Source organism: Scyliorhinus torazame, chromosome 7, assembly GCF_047496885.1.
Source record: "Scyliorhinus torazame isolate Kashiwa2021f chromosome 7, sScyTor2.1, whole genome shotgun sequence".
In the NCBI taxonomy this organism is placed as follows: Eukaryota; Metazoa; Chordata; class Chondrichthyes; order Carcharhiniformes; family Scyliorhinidae; genus Scyliorhinus; species Scyliorhinus torazame.
In genome coordinates, this window is record NC_092713.1 from 104,912,851 (window position 1) to 104,939,365 (window position 26,515).

Here is a 26,515-nt window from a genome sequence, read left to right on the forward strand (position 1 = left end):
GTAGAATTATGGGGTGTAGATTAATTTGTTCTTAATCTAGGACAAAAGTTTGGCACAACATCGTGGGCCGAAGGGCCTGTTCTGTGCTGTATTTTCTATGTTCTAAGAGCAACTAGATTTTTTTTCTAACCATAAATTAGTCCTAATGAAGTTCATTAAGCAGCCTGTTAATTACAGTGATGTTTTGTACAATGTGACTCAGTAATTTCGGCCCAATACAGGTTATTCGACTGAACAATTTTTGTTCAAAAGTCCTTTATCATTCCAGCATGAAAGCTTTTTGATTCTGGTTATGTTTTCTGTTCACCAATAACTCTTCGTGAGTCTGTAATTTGTGTGCTGACATTTCCTTCTCCAAAATAATCATAATCTCAAAATGTTTTGCAGCACCTAATTCCTGTTCAGAGCAACTGCTTAATTTATAATATTTTGTACATTTTGCACAGTACTCCCTAGTAATGGAAGGTGTTCTTGACCTTATTTGTGCTGTACCTCCACATTTAAATGGTATCTTTTATTCAAACCAAATATCTTCAGACCAATTTAATTACACAACAATAATAACAGAAATGTAAACTCCTCACCTCCTTTTCATGGTGAGGAGGAAAAGTCCAAATTATTTTGATTGGTGTTGTTGACTTATGACAAAATGATTGTTATGGGCCAGGGTTTAGAGAACCCCAAAGTGTATCATGGAGTTCACCTGACCCACAACCTTTAATAGATTGTGGTATGGGGAGCACACGACCCGCTCTACAGGTGTAGTACAGCAGAAATGGAAAAGTATTTTTTTAAAGCTAAACAATGTTTATTCTATGAACTCAAGTTAACCATTTTAAAACATAGTGAACATCTTAGCAACCATCAATTTAAATATAACCCCCAAAGAATACAACACTAAGTAATCCTTAAGCTGTCCTTTTAACATCCATAAGACTTAAAAAACCTGTAACCAGAAGCACATCAGGTTAAAGTCTCTCCTGAGAGCAGTTATTAGTTCTAAATCACCCAAAGGATCGATTTAGAGTTTTTAGATTACAGAGAGAGAGAGACTGATACCCCGTCTGGCTGTGATTGCAGCTATCCAGCTCTGAAAAAGAAACTAAAACACACCCTGCAGCAAACAACCTAAAACAAAAGTAAAAAGCTGACAGACAGCCCAGCTCCACCCACACTCTGACATCACTGATAAACACCCATTTCTTAAAGGTACTCTCACATGACACTGATCGATCTTCAATTTAAGCGATGCTTGACTAAGATGGCAATAAACAAAGATATGGTTGAACTTTCCACTATTTGAAGCTTAGTTCTATGTCGCTTCATAATATAGAATATAAATAAATATTGCTGAAAAGAAAATATGTTGCCAATGTTTTCCGTCATACACTCAGCATATTAGTTGGCAAGTTGACTCTGATTAATCAATCAGCACCCTTTCTCCTGTAGTATGAATTATTGCTATCATTTGAAATATGGCATTCTTGTTTTTGTTTTGATGAGCACAAGGTGAAAAGCTTCAGCAACATGTCTCTCTTTTCAACAGTATTAGTTCTAGGTGTACATGAGTCACAGTTTTGGTGCATACCAATTTATGGAAAATGGTGCAATTATGCACAAAGATAGGAATAGAAATGGGTTTTCAGCACCTTGAACCTGTTCCGAAAGTTGCCAAAGCCCCAGAGGTCCATTGGCTGCTGTTACAATCTGACCGGAGGTTACAAAGTCTGCAACAACAAAGTCCCAGTGAGACATAAATACCCCAGCCCAAGTGTGAGCTGGGCGCGAGAGACCCTTCGAGGAGTAGGAATTGTATTCTAGTAGGCAAAATAAATATTGAATTTTCTGACAGTCTTCACTTCCGTGTGGTCACTTGCCTGGAACTTTATAGCTGCCCCACCCCTTTTTGAGCGAGAGCGGATTGGTGGGGATTTAACCTGCGGGTCACCACTCCTCAGGCAAGGCGCAAGGTTGAGAAGGCAGGGCCTTCATGAATAACCTCAGCAGGCCGAGGAATTAATCCAGCGCTGTTGGCATTGCTGCGCAGAACAAACCAGCCAACTGAGCTAACTGACCCCAGGAACCTGCATTCAGTTGGATCATGATGGACGGCACCTCAACTCTATTCACCTGACTTTGCTCCATAATTCCTTGACACTGACAAGAGCTTAACAATTTCAGTTGATTGAGTGCTTGAAGTATCGAAAATGGGAGGAGTAGGTCATTCGGCCCTTCGAGCCTGCTCTACCTCTATGTATGATCATGGCTGATCCTGTATCTCAATGCCGTGCTTTCCCCCCCCCTTTCGCTTTTCGAGCCTAGATCTAGTCTGGTGTTTATCTCTGCTAATGCTCGTGCATTCAGATACACTGCCTTTAGACTTGCCTTTTTAACATTTTTACATCTAGTGTTTTTGTACTATTTGCTGCCAGCTCTTGTTTCCTCTGCCTTTCACATTTGCTTTCTACTTTTCTGTCTTTCGTTTGTACCTTTGTTTCCCTGTCTTACGTCTCCTTGCTTAGAACCCCCCCCCCACACACACACACACACACACACACACACCCCACCACTCTAGTTTAAACCATCCCAAACAGCACTAGCAAAAAATATGCGAGGATATTGGTTTCGGTCCTGCTAGGTTGCAATCCTTCCAGCTTGTGCTGGTCTTATCTTTCCCAAAATCGGTCCCTATGCCTCAGGATTCCAAATCCCTCCCGCTTACATAATCTCTCAAGCTTCACATTCATCTGGTCTATTCTCCTATTCTTGCTTTCGCTAGCAGGTGGCATTGGGAGTAATCATGAAATTACTACCTTTGAGATCATGCATTTTCATTTACTTCCACCTCCCTCTATTCGGCCTTTAGGACCTTCCTTATCCCTATTCTTGCTTATGTCGTTAGAACCAATAAAGGCCACAACTTCTGGCTGTTCATCCTGCCCCTTCAGAATGTCCTGCAGCCACTCAGTTATACCCTTGTCCTGGCATCGAAGAGGCAACATACCAAACATACCATCCTGGTGTCAGATCTGCAGCCTCAGAAATGTCTATCATTTTGCCTTATAATGGAACCCCATAGGCATGGCAGCACAGTGGTTAGCACTGGTGCTTCACAGCACCAGGGACCCGGGTTTGATTCTCGGCTTGGGTCACTGTCTGTGCGGAGTCTGCATGTTCTCCCCGTGTCTGCGTGGGTTTCCTCCATGTGCTCCGGTTTCCTCCCACAGTCCAAAGGTGTGCAGGTTAGATGGATATGCCACGCTAAATTGTCCCTTCGTGTCCAACGATTAGCTGGAGTTACTGGGTTATGGTGATGGGGTGGAGATGTGGGCTTAAGTAGGGTGCTCTTTCAAGGGCGGGTGGAGACACGATGCGCCAAATGGCCTCCTTCTGCACTGTAAATTCTATGATTTTATGATGATTATTGCTCTCTCTTTTGTGAGCTACTTGAGGTGTCACAGACCTGGCACTTGCTGCATCCGCTGAGAAACCACCTCTCCAATAGTATCCAAAAGAGAAAACCAGTTAGAGGTGGACTCCTGTAGTACCTACCTAGTATGTTTGTTCTCTCTAGTTGTCACCCATTTTCTTTCTTCCTGTGCACCCTTTACCTGCAGTGTGATCACCTCACTGTATTTCACAAAGATCCCATCCTTGCAGATGGTGCACAGTGACTCCATTTGCAGCACCAAAATGTGGATTTTGAATAGCTGCATCTGGAGATACTTCCTGCACACGTGGTCATTCTGGACATTGGAAGTGTCCCTGACCTCCCACATTGCACAGGATGAGCATTTTACATGACTGAGCTGCCCTGTCAGGACTCAGGTTTAAATTATTCCCTTTACTTTTGCCTCCTCTGGTTCAGGGTATATTACGACAGTGGAAATACTCACTAGGTCCTACTTACCGAGGCTGCTGCTCTTCTTTCTGAGGAAAGGTAGAAAAGGAAAGGATCACCTTTCTTCCTTCTCATCAAACTGCCTCAGTCACCAAACCCCAACTTTTGTACTCTTCTGCAGTCCCAAGCAGCATTGGTATTACGTATTCACTCATGCGCTCCTCCCTCTATTATAGATCTCAGCAGACTATTGTAATTATTTTCCTCTGCTGCCAGACTGCTTTTCTCCATTTTGTACTACACATGTCAACAAAATAGGCAAAAGACATGTTAATCTGTTTGTGGTGGTGGTTGAATGGGGATGTTGGAACCCTGCTGTTTGTTGAATCGTGCTATGGGAACTTGTATGTCTATCGTTTTAGACACATTTTTTAACAGTACATAAAACAGCACCTTCACCACTGGAGCACCTGGTACTGCAATGCAATATTGGGCTACATTGTATACTGAAATCACTGGAAAGGAACTGGAACACAGCTTTCTGATTTTATGCTGAAATTGCTACTACTGAACCAAACTGTGAAATTTAATTGCGCAGTGTTCTCTCTTTGTCATGCTATAAAGACTTTTCACTTGTCTGGGATGCTTGTGTGTCCTATTTTGTGCTCTATTGTTTTCTCTTTCTGCGGAGGAAATAGAGCTGCCATGAAAACCTGGGAGTAATTCTCGGGCAGGTGGATCGTGCGCAGCAATAAAACAAAGCATGAGAAAGAAACGAAAATTAACTCTGCTTTTTTACTTTTTCCTGCCATGTTCTGAGTGATAACCAGACCTCTTTAAAACCTTTTAACCCAGTCAGTTTGCAGTGTACACAAATGGCCCAGCTCTCTCTGGTATTTGATTTGTTCTCTCACCTCATCCCCACCCTCTTGATGAAATAAGTCTGGCTTCCATTCAGAAAATGTCCACAACACAGCAATTGAGAGAGGAAACATTAAACTTCATTCTAGGATGGGCATTCATGATCCTTGAATGCATTATTTGGAGCCCTCAGCAAAGTAGCAGGCTAAGTAGAAATTCCAAGCTAGGAACTTAATGTAATCAGTTTCTGTCAATAAGTCTTGTTGAGTTTGTTACAATAACACCTGTGTTTTTCTGATGTATCAGGTTCAACAGAAGATGACCTGGTTCTGGAAGTGGTCATAATGATTGGTACAGTTTCTATGGACGATTCATGTGCTGCAATGCTAGCAAAATCGGGAATTATTCCTGCTCTTATTGAACTTCTAAATGGTAAGGCTTCCCAGAATATACTTGATTTTTAAAAATGTTGTGCTTATTAATTTCGGAATGTTCTGGGTAATGGAACTCTTCCCAACTCAGGTGTTCAGTATCAGCATCAAACAATGAGACACATAGTAAGATTACTCTGCATCAACCTCAGGAAGAACACTCCCTGATTTGTTGTGGCAGTTTTTCCAATGTATCATGTAGCCTTTATGAGTGAGATTTCCAGTTAAAGCCATATTAGAGCAGCCTGTATTAAGAATGCCCAAATTTGATCGGGTCCTTGCAGCCAAATTACAGCCAAATTACAGAGGACGCTTTCACCCGATCAGTCTGGGCTAGATTTAAATCCAGATTCTAGAGCTAAAGGGCCTGCTGTGACATGTCGTTTCCTATACATTACAATGTCTGTTGTGTCATTCAGCACTTTTTTTCTTCAACTAAACATGAACTCAATATTGATACAAATGTTATATTGGGAAGAAGCTTCATTGGATAAGGTTTCAGATCGATTAGCAATTAGGGATAACAATTAATGTGGCCTTACCAATGTCACCCACATCATGAGAACCATATATTTCTAAAAATTACCCCCTTGAATTCAAACAATTTCCAGCAAAACAAATTAAGATACTGGCTTACCATCAGAAATTTCTGAACAAAATAAGTTGCAACAATGCTGTACACACTTGTACATTGGTTTTCTGGCAGTACTCTAATTGCTACCCCAGAACCTGGGAAGTTCAAGGGTATTTCAATTATGGCCTTAGCTTCTCTATCTCTGAAACTTCCTCCAGCCTAACCTTCAATTCTGGCCCCTTGTGCATCTCTACTTTGAAACGCTCCACCATTGATAGCTGCTGAGGCACTAAACCCTGGAATTCCTCCCCAAACTTTCCAAATCTCTACCTTATTTTCCTTCTTTAAGATCCTTTCTTACAACTTTCCTCTTTAATGTAGCTTTTCGTTATCTTATATAACATCACCGTACTTGGCCCAGTGTCAAATTTTGCTTTATAATGCTCTAATGAAGCATCTTAAGATGCTTTATTATGTTAAAGACATTATTTGATTTTATGCACAGGATAGCTAATACCGCAAAAAGTTTTAAATCCCTTATCCGAAATGCTTGGGGCCGAGTGTGTATTGGATTTTGGAATTTTCCAGATTTCAGAATATACTGCGCAGGTGCGGTGTGCATTGGGAACTGCGCATGTGCAGAACGTTCGGAACTGTGCATATGAGATGCGCGTTGGGAACTGTGCATGTGCGGCCCGCTCAAACAAAAGTGCGGATTTCGGAATTTTCCGGTGTTAGAAATTTCGGATAAGGATGCTCAACCTGTAATAATTAGGTTAGAGGAACAACAGAAAAGCTAACCACAGAAGTATTAATGCACAATTTTAATCTCTCAGGTATAAACTTATGCACAAAAAGGTATAAATATGATACACACAGGATTAAAACCCTGATAGATAATTGCAATACCTTTGTATTGCGAAAAGCAGACTGAACTTTGCTCTTCAAATTTCTGAGTTGGTGGCTATTTGCTACTTCATCAAAATGTACCTTTGAGCTCTGGTACAAGCCAATAATTTGTATATTTTAAAAACTGCATCAATATTTCTTTGTCAATACAAGCCCATTGAAGAAATTTGATGCATTAACGTGCATTGGTAGTTTCTTTCCTTACTGTAGGATACAGTCTACTTTGAGCCCAGAAACTGCACAAGATTATCTTTCAACTTTGATTTTGTATTGCCACTTAATTTTGTTTTGAGTGACACTCCCATTTAAAGGCAATGACAACATTCTGCATTAAAGGGACAAATAGTGCTCCAATGTTAATATTCGGCATTGACCTATCATTAGAAAGAGGTAACTCAAGTTTGCGTAAGTGAAGTATGTACTTTTACTTTTTTATCTTTTTCAGAATATTACAATTTCTACAAAGACTGGTTAATTTTAATGAGGAGATTCTAACTTACAGTTGTTAGCTGAAAGAATAACCTGACAACTGTTTCACATTTAATAAAATTTTACTAACAAATAACAAATGGCTAAAAGAACACACTTTTAAACACTATTTTCTTCTTTATAGGCAACTTAGACTTCAGAAAGTGACATTCTTCTGTACATATCACCCATCACATTCATCTCATAATTGCAGTCCTTTAAGCAACAGTCCACAGTTACTCCCAGCTTCCCATATCCCTATTTCACTGAATAGTGACTTTAAGTGTCTGTCTCAGGTGTTTCCCTCATTTTCAGAAAGTTTCTAAAATCCTCAACAGTAAAGCCTGTTCTTCTTTCCTCTGGTCGTGCGAGAGCATATCTCCTGGAATCCATAGATGATGCGTACTTTTTCTCGTTTACTGTAACTTTCTACTTTTTTTTTGTCTACTGTGTCAGTATTGTGTTTCCTTGGCCACAGAAAAATACTTTTCATTGTACTTCAGTTCATGTGATAATAAATAAATCAAATCAAATTATGGCAGGATGCGTCTCCTTGTCGAGAGATGGCCTCCCTCCCGCATCCAGCTGTGGTAGCTCGCAAAGTCAAGCAGCATTTTCTCCCTCCTGACCAGGCAGAACCTCTGATATCTGTCTGGGATTGTCACTGATTTGTAAGGAAGGTTGTAACCTGATGTCAAAACTGCTTCCTCTGCTTCCTTTCCCATGATGATGTGAACAACATTAGCCTAAATGTTAATTAACTATCCCTGACCTAAACTCCCTTTCACTGTAGAATTAATAGATAATTTATAGTACAAGCTGATATCTGCAACACATTTCTAAGACTTTGAACCTCTTGGGCCTGGATTTCTATGCCTCTGAAAGTGGTTGAACAGAAACATGGGAGGGACCTGATTCCGGGATTCTCACCCCATTCCTAGCATCCCCTGCTTTTGATGGAACGGAATATGGTGCAGGTGATGTGACCACATGCTGTATTCCCGATCTGACCAGTTCCTTTGCTGTGGTAGGCATCTCCTAGCTCCCCCCTCCCCCAAACCTCCCCACAATTTTTGTAAAGTAGGGCTGGCTTTTCTATGACTCATAGTTCACAGATCTCGGATGAGCCATTACCCATTTTCGGGATTTGGGAAAGTTTTGAAATGTAAGGTCAAAGATCTTACACATGCCTCAACTATGCAAGCTCAATGCCAACTCATACACACCATCCCAATGACCCCTCATACTCTCTGCAACACATGGCCCTGCCATGTCCATTCATCTGTACTATATGTACAGAACCAATGAACCCTATGGCAACAATGGCATTTATGAAGTTGCTTAGAAAAAAACACCATTCAAAGTTCTTTGACATGGAACATATTCCTACACCTCTATAAAAGTATCAATCAAACAGAAGCTTTAACGAATTCACACCTCTTAATCATCTACCAATAAACATTGAGAGATTGAAAAAGAGTTCATAAAAGAACAACTTGGTATAACCACATAAAGATGTCAATCTGTAATAACAGTTCTGTCAAGCTGTGTAAATAACCTTCCACTTACAATCCTTTTATGAGTCTGAGACCTCAGCAAGCATGTATAATGAGGTTTGGTGAATTGTGTGGGGGTGATTCCAGCGTATATGTGTCTGATTTGGATTTGATTATCGTCACGTGTGCCGAGGTATGATATGATGTCATTTATTATAGTGATGCTCCCAGTATTGAACTTTGGGAAACACACCCCATCACTGATGAGGGGAGGGACAATCGTGCCATGCATGTACACCTATATATAACGTGACTTTGCACTTCTCACTATATTTTCCTCCCCCATCGTCAAACCCGGCCAATGGAATATCCCGGCCATTGTTAACTAATGGAATTAAGACTTTAGGCAACAAAACCAATTCAGGTATGTCACAGTAATGCGGCATTAGCTGATTTTCCTGATTATAAACTGCTATTAAGCTAAATGCATGAGACTGAAATAAAGTCAGCATTAGCTTAGTTAGACTCTTTATATAGCTGACAAGTTAATAGTTTTAAATAGCAAGCCTGTAGAAAATATTGAAAGACTATTACTGCTGTGCTTGCTGCTTTAGCAATGATTCTAAAATTTTACACAATGTTATCCTTTTGCTTTTGCATAGCTGAAAAACATATCTTACCGAGCCTTCTGACATGTTTGTCAGTCTCCCAGTTTGTCAGAAGAATGGACCTCCGTCCATAGAAGTGATATCTGTTCCCTTTAAAATTGTCTGTTGAGGATAGGTCCAATTTAAATGTAGGTAGATATACTTGAACGACAGCTGTTTTAAGTCTTATCTCTTTTTCTGTTGCCTATACTTTGACTTGTAAATCTAAGATTTAAAATATAAAGAAAATATGTTTTCTTCATATGACAAGGGGCAGGATGGTATTTTTCCCCCATTTTCACTGCACATGCTTGCTTTCATAGGAACCCAGGAACGGGAGTGGGCCATTTGGCCTTTCAGCCTGCTCTATCAGTTAATAAAATTATGGCATTTCCGCAATTAACTCCATACAACTACTTTTGCCCAAAGTCTCTTAATAACTTTGGTTAACACAATTCTATTTCAGATCAGTAGCAGTTTGTGGAAAAGAGATCCAATCTTCCCACTCTCTATGTAGAATGTTTTGTTATTTTTTTGAATCAAAAATGCTATCTTCAAAACATTTGATTCTCAAATAAACTTTGTGTTTAACAATGCAGTCAGATGCTGAGAGGTTCACGCCTTTCAGTGTCAAACAGAAATGTAAATACATTCTAATGACCTTAGACTAGCTACTTAAAAAAACAGACACGCTTCCGATGCAAGTAGTTAAATGATTGTAATGTTCAGTCAGTGCTAAATATACTGTTCGGTGGCGGCATACCTGAGTTGAGAGGAAATAGCACCAATTAATGCTGGTGTGCACCCCTTAAAAGCAGTTGCAATCTTTAAGTGGAGCATTATGGCTGACACAGGTACTGGTAGTCATTCTTCAAGTGCTTTTAATATGAGAGCACTCAATAATGGCACAACTTGGCAGAGAGCAATCTCCCAAACTGGAGACCATGGTGCAAGAGGTGGGGAGGAGGAGGGCTGTGATCTATTTATAGGGATCAGTGAGGCCTTCTCGACAAACGCTTTGAAAGCAATGTGACTAAATAGCCATGGCTGTCACTGTCTAGAGTCTAACTCCAATGACCTGGATACAGTTCTGCAAAAAGTTCAAAGAAGTAGTTATGGTCAGCAAATGAATCTTCAAATAACATAAAACAATTGTGCGACTGCCTTGCACACTATTCAGTGCATCATATCTCCTCCACTTATCTAGCAATAATCTCCACCAATCAAGACTTGTATCTAGCATAGCTTCACTTCACCCTCATCCAGTTGCTACAAGCCTTACCGAAGCATCTTCGCAGCTTGCACGCGCTGCTAGCTATTTATTCATGACAGTCCCATCACCAAATCGATTACACCACACTCAATTACACCACACTCACTGACACAGTTCACTATCTCTTGCAGAACACGGTGGTACGTAACCGGAGACAGCAGGACCAAACTGGCAGGGACAGGCATGGTTGCGTCTCTTAATGCTGGTGGAGGAGACATTAGTTACCAACTTGGGCACAGGCATCGGTGAGGCTGTAGCCAAAGGCTGAAACTGTCAAAGCTATGCTCATGCCTCACTACCCTTCTCCCTTCCCATTTCTCCCCATCCCACAGTCTCTTCTGATTTACAGGCTACAGGTGGTGTAAGCATGCACAACTTGCTGACCCCACCCCTCCTCACTATTAGGTGCCTTTGTGCCTTTCTCCTTTCAGTTGCCTACGTTTTGCAACTTTACCAGGCAGTGGTCGAGTAGCAGGAAAATGATAATGAAAAAGAAACACTGTGATTTGTTCTTGCACTCACAGCACCATCTCAGATACTGGTATTGCACATACCTCAGAGAATAGATTAGAGGTGCAAAGTGCACATGTGGGACACTTAGCATGGGAGTCCTCCAGCCAGGGAAGGGACACAAGGTGCCAGTTGGTCAGAGAACAAAGTTGCGCATGAGTTCTGCTGCAGAGATCTCAGATGAGCACTTTGATGGGATAGGCCAAAGAAGAAGGCTCTGGGGTGTGCACTGCCAAATACTGTAGGGCTTTGCCAGTGCAGTCCATGCAGCAGAAGCATTGCTTAACACCCCATCTGTGTCTTCTCCATCAAGTTGGGCAGTATGTTTATTTTATGAATTCTTCCCATGTTTGCAATATCGAAACCATGAACCCTGCCATCAAAAGGAAATTCCTCGTCATCCAGTAGCACCCTCTGGTTTGTCGTGATTTGTCAAATGCAGATGATGCAGCAGACTGCTGTAGAATGAAGGGCATCATGGTTGCTTCCAGGATACTGGGCATTAGCCTGCATGGTGCTCTGTGCACAATTACACCAGCTGACCATTGAGGGAGCCTTTTCTGTCTCAAAATTGACATGTGCCGCACACAAACCAACTTGCGTGCAGTCACTGGCACCCTGTGCAATGGGGAAGCATGAAATAGTGCTTAATGGGCATCCTTCCTGCTGCAGAACACTATGGAAAGGTTTTTTTTTGAGAAATATTTTTATTCAAATTTTGAAGTTTTAACAGTTTAACAATTAAACATATCACACACATGACATTTACAAAATTCAACCAATTCAAAATAAACCAGTTAAAGTCTGGATTTCAGGATTGGCTCCTTCTGTATTTTGGGGCACCTTCAGTACCGTAATCAATTGGAATTCAGTTTATTATTCTGCATTGTGAACTTACATCGGGTGCTGCTGATTCAGCAACATTTCCGTTTTAAAATTATCATCCTTATTTTTTCAAATTCCTTCCTGGCCTCAACCCTCCCTTTCTGTAATCTCCCCCAGGACTTCCAACCCTCAGACCAACTGGCACCTTGTGTCCCTTCCCTGGCTGGAGGACTCCCATGCTAAGATATCTCTGCATTCCTGCAATTCACGCCTCTTGCATATCCTTGCTCTTAATTAGAATCATAGAACCATAAAATTCCTACAGTGCAGAAGGAGGTCATTTGGCCCATCAGGTTTGCATGGACCCTCTGAAAGGCTACCCAGGCCCACTCCCCTGTCCTATCCCCGTAACCCCACCTAATCTGCACATTTTTGGACTCTTAAGTGGCAATTTAGCATGGCCAGTCCACCTAAACTGCACATTTTTGGTTGGTGGGAGGAAACTGGAGCACGCAGAGGAAATCCACGCAGGTGCTGGGAGAAAGTACAAACTCCACACAGATATTTATCCAAGGAAGGAATTGAACGTGGATCCCTGGCGCAGTGAGAACATACAGTGCAGAAGGAGGCCTATCGGGTCTGCACCGACCCACTTAACCCCTCACTTCCACCTTATCCCCGTAACCCAATAACCCCATCTAACCTTTTTGGACACGAAGGGCAATTTATCATGGCCAATCCATCTAACCTGCATGTCTTTGGTCTATGGGAGGAAACCAGAGCACCCGGAGGAAACCCACGCAGACACGGGGAGAACGTGCAGACTCTGCACAGACAGTGACCCAGCGGTGAATCGAACCTGGGACCCTGGCGCTGTGAAGCCACAGTGCTATCCACTTGTGCTGTCATGCTGCCCTCTGAACCAGCAGTGCCAACCATTGTGCCACTGTGCCGGTGTTTCACCATTGGCAGCTGTGAGGTTCTAAGCTCAGGAATTCCCTCCCTACACCCCTCCACCTTTAAAATACCCTTCAAACTTGTTAGACTAAGATTTTTGGCATCTTTCCTATAATCCCCTGATGACGCATAGAACATAGAACATACAGTGCAGAAGGAGGCCATTCGGCCCATCGAGTCTGCACCGACCCACTTAAGCCGTCATTTCCACCCTATCCCCGTAACCCAATAACCCCATCTAACCTTTTTTTTGGACTCTGGGCAATTTATCATGGCCAATCCACCTAACCTGCACGTCTTTGGACTGTGGGAGGAAACCGGAGCACCCGGAGGAAACCCATGCACACACGGGGAAAACGTGCAGACTCCGCACAGACAGTGACCCAGCGGGAAATCGAACCTGGGACCCTGGTGCTGTGAAACCACAGTGCTAATCACTTCTGCAACCGTGCTGCCCCAAATTTGTCATAAGCTTGATGAATTTTTTTTTTTAATTATACATTTAGAATACCCAATTACTATTTTTTTTTTTTTTTCAATTAAGGGCCAATTTATCATGACCAATCCACCTAACCTGCACATCTTTGGGTTGTGGGGGTGAAACCCACGCAGACACGGGAAGAATGTGCAAACTCCACACGGACAGTGACCCAGGGCTGGGATTCGAACCTGGGTCCTCAGCGTCGCAGTCCTAGTCCTAGTACTATCCACTGCGCCACATGCCGCCCCTTGGTGTCAGCTTTGTGAAGCACCTTGGAATGTTTCACAATATGAACTGCAAATTGTTGTAAATTGCCGAAGGACTTTTACTTGGCCCCCTTTTATTTTTAATCAACATGCAGTACCTCGGAACATCATCTGAAAACTCAACATCACACTAATGGCAATCAGCTCATCTCATCACCGTCTATCTCTCTTGGTCTCCTCCATTGTCTCTGCTTTGTCACGTTGCTTACCTGACATCCAGTATTCAAATGAGTAAACATTCCATAGAACTAAATATTTGGTCCTTGCCGCAAACTCCATTATCTGGCCATCTGTTTTGTCCCTCTTTCTGGCACTTGTCTGAGCCTTAGCCATTTTATCCTTGTGTTTGATCACAGGATGAACTTCTAGCATTGTGGATAGCACAATTGCTTCACAGCTCCAGGGTCCCAGGTTCGATTCCAGCTTGGGCCACTGTCTGTGCGGAGTCTGCACATCCTCCCCGTGTGTGCGTGGGTCTCCTCCGGGTGCTCCGGTTTCCTCCCACAGTCCAAAGATATGCAGGTTAGGTGGATTGACCATGATCAATTGCCCTTAGTGTCCAAAATTGCCCTTAGTGTCGGGTGGGGTTATTGGGTTATGGGGATAGGGTGGAGGTGTTGACCTTGGGTAGGGTGCTCTTTCCAAGAGCCGGTGCAGACTCGATGGGCTGAATGGCCTCCTTCGGCACTGTAAATTCTATGATAATCACTAAGACTGCCAACCTGCACTTCTGTAACATTTCCTGATTCCACACCTACCTCATCTCATCTGCTGCTTCAAACAAATCCGCAGAAAAATACTTTTCACTGTACTTGGTACATGTGACAATAAATCAAATCAAATCTACCCCTTCATTATCTCTGCACTTGACTACTCTAGTGCTCTCCTGGCCGTCTTCCCATCTTACACCCTCAATAAAATTGTGCTCATCCAAAGCACTGCTGTCATATTTTAACTCACATGAAGTCCACCCAGCACCCCTACATTTTCTGTCCTACACAGGCGCCTTGTCTGACAGCTCCACAACATTAAAATTCTCATCTTTTTTTTCAGGTTCATCCTTGGCCCCACCCTGCCATATCTTTGTAAGCTGTTCATATCCTATGCACCTTTGAAGTGAAGTAATTTTGGCATGTTGTGCATCCCTGATTTCAATCGCTCCTTCATTGATGACCATCTTTTCGGCTGCCTTGGCCTGAAGCTCTGGAATTCCATCCCAAAACCTCCCATCTCTCTTCCTCCTTTAAGATGTTCCTTGAAACATACCTCATTGAATAAACCTTTGGTCATCTGTTCTGATAGACAGGTGGCACGATTCTCCGACCCCCCGCCAAGCCGGAGAATTGGCGGGGGCAGCGCGAATCGCGCCATGCCACCGCGATGCCATTCTCCCGTCCGTGAAAAAACAGGCGGGTGCGCATGGCGCCGGGTCGCACGGAGAATCGCCGCAAACGGCCGTAGCGGCGATCCTCCAGCGGCGCCGTGCTTCTCCGGCCCGGATGGGCCGAGCAGCCATCCGAAAAAGTCCGAGTCCCGCCTGCGCCGTTCTAACATGCTCTGGGCCGGCAGGACCTCAGGATTGAAGGGTCCGGGGGCGGCCTGTGGGTGGGGTGGGGGGGGAGGGGGGTCCGTAGTGGCCTGGCCCACGATGGGGGCCCACCGATCGGCGGGCCGGCCTCTCTGGCTGCGGACCTCTTTTCTTCCGCGCCAGCTCCTGGATCCCTGGGCCATTTGGCGTCGGGGCAGGCGCGGGGTTGACGGCCAGTGCGCATGCGCTAGTTGGCGCCGGCCCAACTGCGCATGTGCAGACCCCGTGGCGCCGGGTCGACGCTGGAACTGGCAGCTGGAGCGACGTGGGCCGCTCCAGCGCCGTACTGGCCCCTCCAGGACCTGAGAACCGGGTCTCGGAATCAATGCCGAAGTAAAGTACTCCCGTTTTGGCGCCGGCACTCTGGCACCGGACCAGAGAATCGCGGCCATGATATCAATATTTTAATTGGTAACACTCTTGGTAAGTGCCGTGAGCATTTTGGTACATTAAAGCCACTATATAAATGTAAGTTGTTGTTGGAATCGCCCTTTATTGTATGTTTCTGCTCTTTCCCATAGCCAAGCAAGAGGATGATGAATTTGTTTGCCAAATTGTATATGTGTTTTACCAAATGGTTTTCCACCAGGCTACCAGAGATGTGATTATAAAAGAAACGCGTATCCTTTTTGAATGACAGACTTTTTTTCTCCTTTATGTTTAGTGCTTAGGTCAATTTGCTTCAGAAGAGAAGCAAATTGCTGAAAAATTCAACTTGTTCAAATATTGTACAATATATTGGCATTTTAGGTCAACGGGGATCAAAAACTTTAGCTGATTTCAGTGTCCTGTTAATGTTTAAAGACAAAATCTGTAAAAGTTAATAGCATATATTTTAAAGTTAATTTCTTACAGATGAATATATAATGATATACAGGCTGCATGTGGAATCAATTAATGCACAGGCCAAATACTACATTTACAGAGCAACTGAACATGGTTATTTTGTGGAATTGTTCATTATGTCCTTTATAATGTATTTTGGCAATTTAACCCACTGAAAAGTGTGTTGAAGTCAATGAATGAGATGAGTGGTGACGATTTAAGTATCTCTGTTCCATTCATTTTACCTACTTCACACCTTTCGTGCCGAAGAATGCTGGAGATTTACTTTTTTTTTAAATGAGCTGTTTGTTATTTTGTGCTGATTTAAACTGTGGGTATTAATATTGACAGCCTGGATTTTAATGTGATTTATTCTTTAGAATCTTTAAAATAAGGGGCTTTGTGAAGATTTGGTAAATGAAATTATTAGACAGCTACAAAACCTCCAAGTCCCCTAGCATTGTTACAACATTTAGCATCATTCGGGTTTAAGCTTTGAGATCAAGGTCAAGATAAAGAGTGTACATAATATTGACTTCTTAGGGTAAATCCGAATAGCTTTCAAACTTGAAAGACACATTTGATCTCTGATGGAAAATATGAACTTTCAACTATGTGAATAAACAAGGAGATATTAAGTAAAACAACTTGAGGGCAGATCCAACATCCTGAAAGAAGGCATCCATGAGCTGCTGTGGACAATCCGATGTAAAATTGTTCTTTCTAGATTCTTTAACGTGATGGCCCAATCCATTCCTCGTTCCTTGCTCGCAGTCAGGCCAGGAGATCAATTCTGGTTCAGTGCGAATTGCAGATGCAGCAAAAGTCACAATTCAGAATGAAATACTAATTTACAATTCCCTCCCTGTCCTTCTCGACCTGTCTGCAACCTTAATTACACCATCCATCTCAAAAGCCTCTCCAGCATGCTCAGGTGATTGGGACTGTAACTCATCAGGTTTCATCATTTAAAAAAACAATTAAAGTACCCAATTCATTTTTTTTCCAATTAAGGGACAATTTAGCGTGGCCAATCCATCTACCCTGCACATCTCTGCGTTGTGGGGGTGAGACCCACACAGACACGTGGAGAACGTGCAAACTCCACACGGACAGTGACCCGGGGCCCGGATTGAACCCGGGTCCTCTGCTCTGTCAGGCAACAGTGCTAACCACTGCGCCGCCCATCAGATTTCATCCTTATCTATGTAATCAGAGCTGGAGAATCACCTGCAATGTCGTCTCTGCCTACTCATACACCTTTATCTCTGGTGTCCCCCAAGGATCTATCCTTGGCCCGCTCCTGTTTCTCATGTATGTGCTGATCCTCAGTAAAATTATCCGAAAACATGTCTATTTCCACATGTACGCAACCGACACCCAACTTTATCTCACCCCCATCTCTCTTGGCCCCTCCCCTGTCTTTAAATTACCAGACTGCATGCCTAACATTAGCATTGGATGATCAGAAATTTCCTCCAGTTAATAATTGGGAAAACCAAGGCTGTTGTCTTTAGTAAGCATTGCGCAGGTCAAGGAGATACAGCCTGAGTGAGAGAGATACAGACCGAGTGAGAATTTGGTGCAGTGAGGTAACCAGGAAAGGTAAGTGGTTCATCTAATTTTGCTGTTTTTCAGTTAAAAGTGCAGTGTAGATTAGTGTCTGGTTGGCTGAAGCTGCCCCCACCCTAATTGCTGAGAGGCAGTTATCTGGCAGTCACCTGAGGCCTGTTAAGGGGCACAAAGGTGCACATTGTTTTCTTCTCTTTGAAGTTTTAGTGTGAGTCATCCTAAAGTCTGTATAAAAGACAGACAGAAAGTGCACATTAGTAAGCATTGCGCAGGTCAAGGACACACAGCCTGAGTGAGAGAGATACAGACCGAGTGAGAATTTGGTAATTTGGTGCAGTGAGGTAATACGGTGAAGAGCGGGAGAAGGTGCTTTTTCCCTACTGTTTTGTTCTCTCTCTTTCTTCGGGCCTAATTTCGGGAGCCGTTCGGAGGAGGAGGAGCAGTCTCTGTGAGTATAAAAACCTAACGGAAACTTCCTGTTTTCCAGGTTTTTTTCCAAAAGTGACGTCAGAGGGAAGCTGTGATCTGAGTGGTTGATAGCAAATCTGCTGCAAATTTTTAAAAAAACACAGCTAAACTCATAAACTTAAATTAAACTAATTAATTAATTAGTGATGGCTGGTCAGGTGATGTGCTTGAGCTGCTTGATGTGGGAGCTGGCAGATCCCATTGCGAGCTGCAGCGACCACATCTGCAGTAAGTGTTGGCTGCTCGAAGAGCTCCGGCTCAGAGTTGATGAGCTGGAGTCTGAGCTTCAAACACTGAGGCACATCTGAGGAGGGGGAGACTGACCTGGACACTGTGTTTCAGGAGGCAGTCACACCTGTCAGAGTAAGTAGTTTAAATCCTGCCAGTGGCCAGGGACAGCAGGGTGTGACTGCAAGTCAGGCAGGTAAAGGGAACCAGCAGTCAGGAACTCAGGAGCCTCAGCCCTTGACTCTGTCCAACAGGTATGAGGCACTTGCTCCCTGTGTGGATGGCGAACAGGGCTGCAGGAAGGATGAGTCAGCTGACCAAGGCACCATGGTTCAGCAGGCAATTCAAGGGGAGGGAGTAAATAGGCAAGTTGTAGTTGTAGGGGATTCTATTATCAGGGGGATAGATAGTATCCTTTGTGAGCAGGATAAAGAGTCCCGCATGGTATGTTGCCTGCCCGGTGCTAGGGTGCGGGACATCTCTGACCGGCTTGAAAGGATACTGGAGAGGGAGGGGGAGGATCCAGTTGTTGTGGTCCATTTCGGTACCAACAACATAGGCAAGTCTAGGAAAGAGGACCTGTTTAGAGATTATAAAGAGCTAGGATTCAAATTAAAAAAAACAGGTCCTCAAGGGTCATAATCTCCGGATTACTGCCCGAGCCACGTGCAAATTGGCATAGGGAGGCAAGAATAAGGGAAGTTAACACGTGGCTGAAAGAGTGGTGTGGGAAAGAGGGGTTCCTTTTCATGGGACACTGGCATCAGTTTTGGGACAGGGGGGACCTATACCGTTGGGATGGTCTCCACCTGAACCGAGCTGGGACCAGTGTTCTGGCGAAAAGAATAAATAGGGTGGTCAATAGGACTTTAAACTAAAGATTGGGGGGGGAAGGGAAAGTCAGGGAACCAAGAGGTGAAGTAATCAGTGGGAAGCGTAGCTGCTTAGGAATACAAAAAAGCACAAAAAGACAAAACTCAGGAGAGGTTACGATAGTCCCCATCCCACAAAATATGACACAGTGTATGGAAAGGCTCAGTAAACCAAGGTCCACCACACTAAGAAAACAAAAAGGGACGGTCAATAGAGAATTAAAGGTGCTATATTTAAATGCGCGCAGTGTACGGAACAAGGTAGATGAGCTTGTGGCCCAGATTGTGACTGGCAGGTATGATGTGGTAGGCATCACAGAGACATGGTTGCAGGGGGTTCAGGACTGGCATTTAAACATCCAGGGATTCACAACCTATCGAAAAGACAGGGAGGTGGGCAGAGGGGGCGGGGTTGCCTTGTTAATTAGGAATGAAATTAAATCAATAGCACTAACTGACATAGGGTCAGATGATGTGGAGTCTGTGTGGGTAGAGTTGAGGAATCACAAAGGCAAAAAAACCATAATGGGAGTTATGTACAGGCCTCCTAACAGTGGTCAGGACCGGGGGCACAAAATGCACCACGAAATTAAAGTGCATGTCAGAAAGGCAAGGTCACAGTGATCATGGGGGACTTCAATATGCAGGTGGACTGGGTAAATAATGCTGCCAGTGGACCCAAGGAAAGGGAATTCATTGAATGTTTACAGGAGGGCTTTTTGGAACAGCTTGTGATGGAGGCCACGAGGGAACAGGCCATTCTGGACTTAGTGTTATGTAATGAGCCAGACTTGATTAAAGATCTTAAAGTAAGGGAGCACTTAGGAGGCAGTGATCATAATATGGTAGAATTCAATCTCCAATTTGAAAGAAAGAAGGTAGAATCAGATGTAAAGGTGTTACAGTTAAATAAAGGTAACTACAGGGGCATGAGGGAGGAACTGACGAAAATCGACTGGGAGCAGAGCCTAGTGGGAAAGACAGTAGAACAGAAATGGCAGGAGTTTCTGGGAGTAATTGAGGACACAGTGCAGAGGTTCATCCCAAAGAAAAGAAAGGTTATCAGAGGGGGGATTAGGCAGCCATGGCTGACAAAGGAAGTTAGGGAATGCATCAAAGCAAAAGAGAAAGCCTATAATGTGGCAAAGAGTAGTGGAAAGTCAGAAGATTGGGAAGGCTACAAAAACAAACAGAGGATAACAAAGAGAGAAATAAGGAAAGAGAGGATCAAATATGAAGGTAGGCTAGACAGTAACATTGGGAATGATAGTAAAAGTTTATTTAAATACATTAAAAACAAACGGGAGGCAAAAGTTGACATTGGACCGCTCCAAAATGACGCTGGTAATTTTGTGATGGGAGACAAGGAAATAGCTGAGGAACTAAATAAGTACTTTGCGTCAGTCTTCACAGTAGAAGACATGAGTAATATCCCAACAATTCCGGAGAGTCAGGGGGCAGAGTTGAATATGGTAGCCATCACAAAGGAGAAAGTGCTAGAGAAACTAAGAGGTCTAAAAATTGATAAATCTCCAGGCCCAGATGGACTACATCCTAGAGTTCTAAAGGAGATAGCTGAAGAAATAGTGGAGGCGTTAGTTATGATCTTTCAAAAGTCACTGGAGTCCGGGAAAGTCCCAGAGGATTGGAAAATCGCTGTTGTAACCCCCCTGTTCAAGAAGGGAACAAGGAAAAAGATGGAAAGTTATAGGCCAATTAGCCTAACCTCGGTTGTTGGCAAGATTCTAGAATCCATTGTTAAGGATGAGATTTCTAAATTCTTGGAAGTGCAGGGTCAGATTAGGACAAGTCAGCATGGATTTAGTAAGGGGAGGTCGTGCCTGACAAACCTGTTAGAGTTCTTTGAAGAGATAACAAATAGGTTAGACCAAGGAGAGCCAATGGATGTTATCTATCTTGACTTCCAAAAGGCCTTTGATAAGGTGCCTCACGGGAGACTGCTGAGTAAAATAAGGGCCCATGGTATTCGAGGCAAGGTACTAACATGGATTGACGATTGGCTGTCAGGCAGAAGGCAGAGAGTTGGGATAAAAGGTTCTTTTTCGGAATGGCAACCGGTGACGAGTGGTGTCCCGCAGGGTTCAGTGTTGGGGCCACAGCTGTTCTCTTTATATATTAACGATCTAGATGACGGGACTGGGGGCATTCTGGCTAAGTTTGCCGATGATACAAAGATAGAACATAGAACATAGAACATACAGTGCAGAAGGAGGCCATTCGGCCCATCGAGTCTGCACCGACCCACTTAAGCCTTCACTTCCACCCTATCCCCGTAACCCAACAACCCCTCCTAACCTTTTTGGTCACTAAGGGCAATTTAGCATTGCCAATCTACCTAACCTGCACGTCTTTGGACTGTGGGAGGAAACCGGAGCACCCGGAGGAAACCCACGCAGACACGGGGAGGACGTGCAGACTCCGCACAGACAGTGACCCAAGCCGGGAATCGAACCTGGGACCCTGGCGCTGTGAAGCCACAGTGCTATCCACTTGTGCTACCGTGCTGCCCTTGGACTGTGGGAGGAAACCGGAGCACCCGGAGGAAACGCAGACATGGGGAGAATATGCAGACTCCGCACAGACAGTGACCCAAACCGGAATCGAACTTGGCTACCGTGCTGCCTGTTCAAATTCCATCCTGGTGTTATTCATCACAAAAATGTTGCAAACTTTCTGATACATTCTCAGACAACTGCCATGGAAAAGGGTAGGGTAGGTATCTAGGGAACCGAGCTGGAGGGGCAGGTAGTATGGAGGAGGTGGGGAGGCTGCAGAAAGATTTAGACAGTTTAGGAGAGTGGTCCAAGAAATGGCTGATGAAATTCAACGTGGGCAAGTGCGAGGTCTTGCACTTTGGAAAAAAGAATAGAGGCATGGACTATTTTCTAAACGGTGACAAAATTCATAATGCTGAAGTGCAAAGGGACTTGGGAGTCCTAGTCCAGGATTCTCTAAAGGTAAACTTGCAGGTTGAGTCCGTAATTAAGAAAGCAAATGCAATGTTGTCATTTATCTCAAGAGGCTTGGAATATAAAAGCAGGGATGTACTTCTGAAGCTTTATAAAGCATTAGTTAGGCCCCATTTAGAATACTGTGAGCAATTTTGGGCCCCACACCTCAGGAAGGACATACTGGCACTGGAGCGGGTCCAGCGGAGATTCACACGGATGATCCCAGGAATGGTAGGCCTAACATACGATGAACGTCTGAGGATCCTGGGATTATATTCATTGGCGTTTAGGAGGTTGAGGGGAGATCTAATAGAAACTTACAAGATAATGAATGGCTTAGATAGGGTGGATGTAGGGAAGTTGTTTCCATTAGCAGGGGAGACTAGGACCCGGGGGCACAGCCTTAGAATAAAAGGGAGTCACTTTAGAACAGAGATGAGGAGAAATTTCTTCAGCCAGAGAGTGGTGGGTCTGTGGAATTCATTGCCACAGAGGGCGGTGGAGGCCGGGACGTTGAGTGTCTTTAAGACAGAAGTTGATAAATTCTTGATTTCTCGAGGAATTAAGGGCTATGGAGAGAGAGCGGGTAAATGGAGTTGAAATCAGCCATGATTGAATGGCGGAGTGGACTCGATGGGCCGAATGGCCTTACTTCCGCTCCTATGTCTTATGGTCTTATGGTCCCAGCTACAAAAACTCCACTCCTTGATAATCGATTCTATCCCTCACCCTGGTAACTGTCTTGGCCTGAATCAGACTGTTTGCAAACTTGGTGTCATATTTGACACTAAAATGAATTCCCAACCACATGTTTGTCATCAATAAGACTGTCTATTTCCACCTCCATAACATCACCGACTCTGCCCCGTCTCTACCCTGTCTCAGCGCATCTGTTGTTGAATCACCCATTGATTCCATTGTTACCTCTAGATGGGACTACTCCAATGCACTTCTGCCTGGCCTCCTGTGTTCTAACATCTGTTAACTTGAGGGCATCCAAAACTTGGCAGTCTTTGTTTTAACACGCACCACATCCATTACATCCGTACTCACTGATCTATACTTGTTCCCGGTAAAGCAATGCCTTGATTTTAAAGTTCTCTTATATTTTCAAATCTGCCTAGGGTCTGCCTCCTCCCTATCTCCAATTTTCTCTATCCCCACAACCCTCCTGAGATTCTGCATTCCTCTAATTCTGGCCTCTTGAGCATTACTGTTTTTAATTGTTCATTTATTAGTACCCGTACAGCTGTCTGTACCTGAAACTGGAATTCCTTCTGTGGTTCAATGTCATATTTTGTTTTGTGTATCTGTTAAGTGCTGTGTGACATTACTTTAAAGATGCAATATAAAAACAAGTTACAGTTAATGTGCAGCCTGTAACACAACTCTTTTTGCTTCCAAAAGGTCCTTTGTAATAATATGGCATACTTGACTGTAATGTTGCATTTCCTTAATGTGCTGTTCATAGAGGCTCCAGCATACTTGATTGACCTGATGCACGATAAAAATGCTGAGATACGGAAAGTATGTGACAATACATTGGATATTATTGCGGTAAGAACAAAATGTTGAGTCTGCAGTTAGCTTCCAACTTTTCTTTTTGGTCCATCGGGAAGTAATTGAAGAAGCAAGTGAGATGTATGAAATGGGACAAAAATAGATTGTGATATAAATGATTCTGAGTCATAGTCATTAATGATAAAAAGAGGCCATTTGACCCATGAATCTATGCCAGCTCTCCGTAGAGTAATCTGTCAGTCCTCTTTCCCTCCTCTTCCAATATCACTGCAAGTTGATTCACTTCAAGTGTCATCTAATTTCCTATTGATTTGTCACACTGTTTGACATCTGGTACTGGATGAGCAGCAATTTTCTCCAACTCTTTCTTCGGTCCCCATCTCAGCTCGGTTCCCTAGATACCTACCCTACCCTTTTCCATGGCAGTTGTCTGAGAATGTATCAGAAAGTTTGCAACATTTTTGTGATGAATAACACCAGGATGGAATTTGAACAGGCAGCACGGTAGCCAAGTTCGATTCCGGTTTGGGTCACTGTCTGTGCGGAGTCTGCATATTCTCCCCATGTCTGCGTTTCCTCCGGGTGCTCCGGTTTCCTCCCACAGTCCAAAGGTGTGCAGGTTAGGTGGATTGACCATGATAAATTGCCCTTAGTGTCCAAAAGGTTTGGGTGGGGTTACTAAGTTATGGGGATAGGGTGGAGGGCTTAAGTGGGGTGCTCTTTCCAAGGGCCAGTGCAGACTTGATGGGCTGAATGGCCTCCTTCTGCACTGTAAATTCTATGATTCTTTGACCACATAGTCTCTCCATCTCCAAGGCACCAACCTCCACCTCCACCCGTACCTGAGTATGTCTGCTGTGAATCCTTACACATACTTATGTCACCTCTAGACTTAACTATTCCAATTGAACAAAGAACAAAGAAAAGTACAGCACAGGAACAGGCCCATCGGCCCTCCAAACCCGTGCCGACCATGCTGCCCGACTAAACTACAATCTTCTACACTTCCTGAGTCCGTATCCATCTATTCCCATCCTATTCATGTATTTGTCAAGATGCCCCTTAAATGTCACTATCGTCCCTGCTTCCACCACCACCTCCGGCAGTGAGTTCCAGGCACCTCTGTAAAAAAACTTGCCTCGTACATCTACTCTAAACCTTGCCCCTCGCACCTTAAACCTATGCCCCCTAGTAATTGACCCCTCTACCCTGGGGAAAAGCCTCTGACTATCCACGCTGTCTAAGCCCCTCATAATTTTGTAGACCTCTATCAGGTCGCCCCTCAACCTCAGTTGTTCCAGTGAGAACAAACCGAGTTTATTCAACCGCTCCTCATAGCTAAATGCCCTCCATACCAGGCAACATTCTAGTAAATCTCTTCTGCACCCTCTCTAAAGCCTCCATATCCTTCTGGTAGTATGGGACCAGAATTGAACACGATACTCCAAGTGTGGCCTAATTAAGGTTCTGTACAGCTGAAACATGACTTGCCAATTCTTATACTCAATGCCCCGGCCAATGAAGGCAAGCATGCCGTATGCCTTCTTGACTACCTTCTCCACCTGTGTTGTCCCTTTCAGTGACCTGTGGACTTGTACACCTAGATCTCTCTGACTTTCAATACTCTTGAGGGTTCTACCATTCACTCTATATTCCCTACCTGCATTAGACCTTCCAAAATGCATTACCGGATTAAACTCCATCTACCATCTCTCCGCCCAAGTCTCCAAACAATCTAAATCCTGCTGTATCCTCTGACAGTCCTCATCGCTATCCGCAATTCCACCAACCTTTGTGTCATCTGCAAACTTACTAATCAGACCAGTTACATTTTCCTCCAAATCATTTATATATACTACAAACAGCAAAGGTCCCAGCACTGATCCCTGCGGAACACTACTAGTCACAGCCTTCCAATTAGAAAAGCATCCTTCCATTGCTACTCTCTGCCTTCTATGACCTAGCCAGTTCTGTATCCACCTTGCCAGCTCACCCCTGATCCCGTGTGACTTCACCTTTTGTACTAGTCTACCATGAGGGACCTTGTCAAAGGCCTTACTGAAATCCATATAGACAACATCCACTGCCCTACCTGCATCAATCATCTTTGTGACCTCCTCGAAAAACTCTATCAAGTTAGTGAGACACGACCGCCCCTTCACAAAACAATGCTGCCTCTCACTAATACGTCCATTTGCTTCCAAATGGGAGTAGATCCTGTCTCGAAGAATTCTCTCCAGTAATTTCCCTACCACTGACGTAAGGCTCACCGGCCTGTAGTTCCCTGGATTATCCTTGCTACCCTTCTTAAACAGAGGAACAACATTGGATATTCTCCAGTCCTCCGGGACATCACCTGAAGACAGTGAGGATCCAAAGATTTCTGTCAAGGCCTCAGCAATTTCCTCTCTAGCCTCCTTCAGTATTCTGGGGTAGATCCCATCAGGCCCTGGGGACTTATCTACCTTAATATTTTTCAAGGCACCCAACACCTCGTCTTTTTGGATCTCAATGTGACCCAGGCTATCTACACACCCTTCTCCAGACCCAACATCTACCAATTCCTTCTCTTTGGTGAATACTGATGCAAAGTATTCATTTAGTACCTCGCCCATTTCCTCTGGCTCCACACATAGATTCCCTTGCCTATCCTTCAGTGGGCCAACCCTTTCCCTGGCTTCCCTCTTGCTTTTTATGTATGTGTAAAAAGCCTTGGGATTTTCCTTAACCCAATTTGCCAATGACTTTTCGTGACCCCTTCTAGCCATCCTGACTCCTTGCTTAAGTTCCTTTCTACTTTCCTCATATTCCACACAGGCTTCGTCTGTTCCCAGCCTTTTAGCCCTGACAAATGCCTTCTTTTTCTTTTTTGACGAGGCCTACGATATCTCTCGTTATCCAGGTTCCTGAAAATTGCCGTATTTATCCTT

General features: G+C 43.9%; 1 protein-coding gene across 1 annotated transcript in view; it reads left to right on the forward strand.

The window, feature by feature from the left end:
- The window catches only part of kifap3a (kinesin-associated protein 3a), a 403,618-nt gene that overhangs the window by 247,050 nt on the left and 130,053 nt on the right, over positions 1-26,515 (forward strand). Inside the window, exons 15-17 of the mRNA XM_072511212.1 lie at positions 5,009-5,134; positions 15,649-15,747; positions 23,536-23,621. Coding sequence (XP_072367313.1) covers positions 5,009-5,134; positions 15,649-15,747; positions 23,536-23,621 — 311 coding nt within the window. The remainder of the gene's footprint in view (positions 1-5,008; positions 5,135-15,648; positions 15,748-23,535; positions 23,622-26,515) is intronic.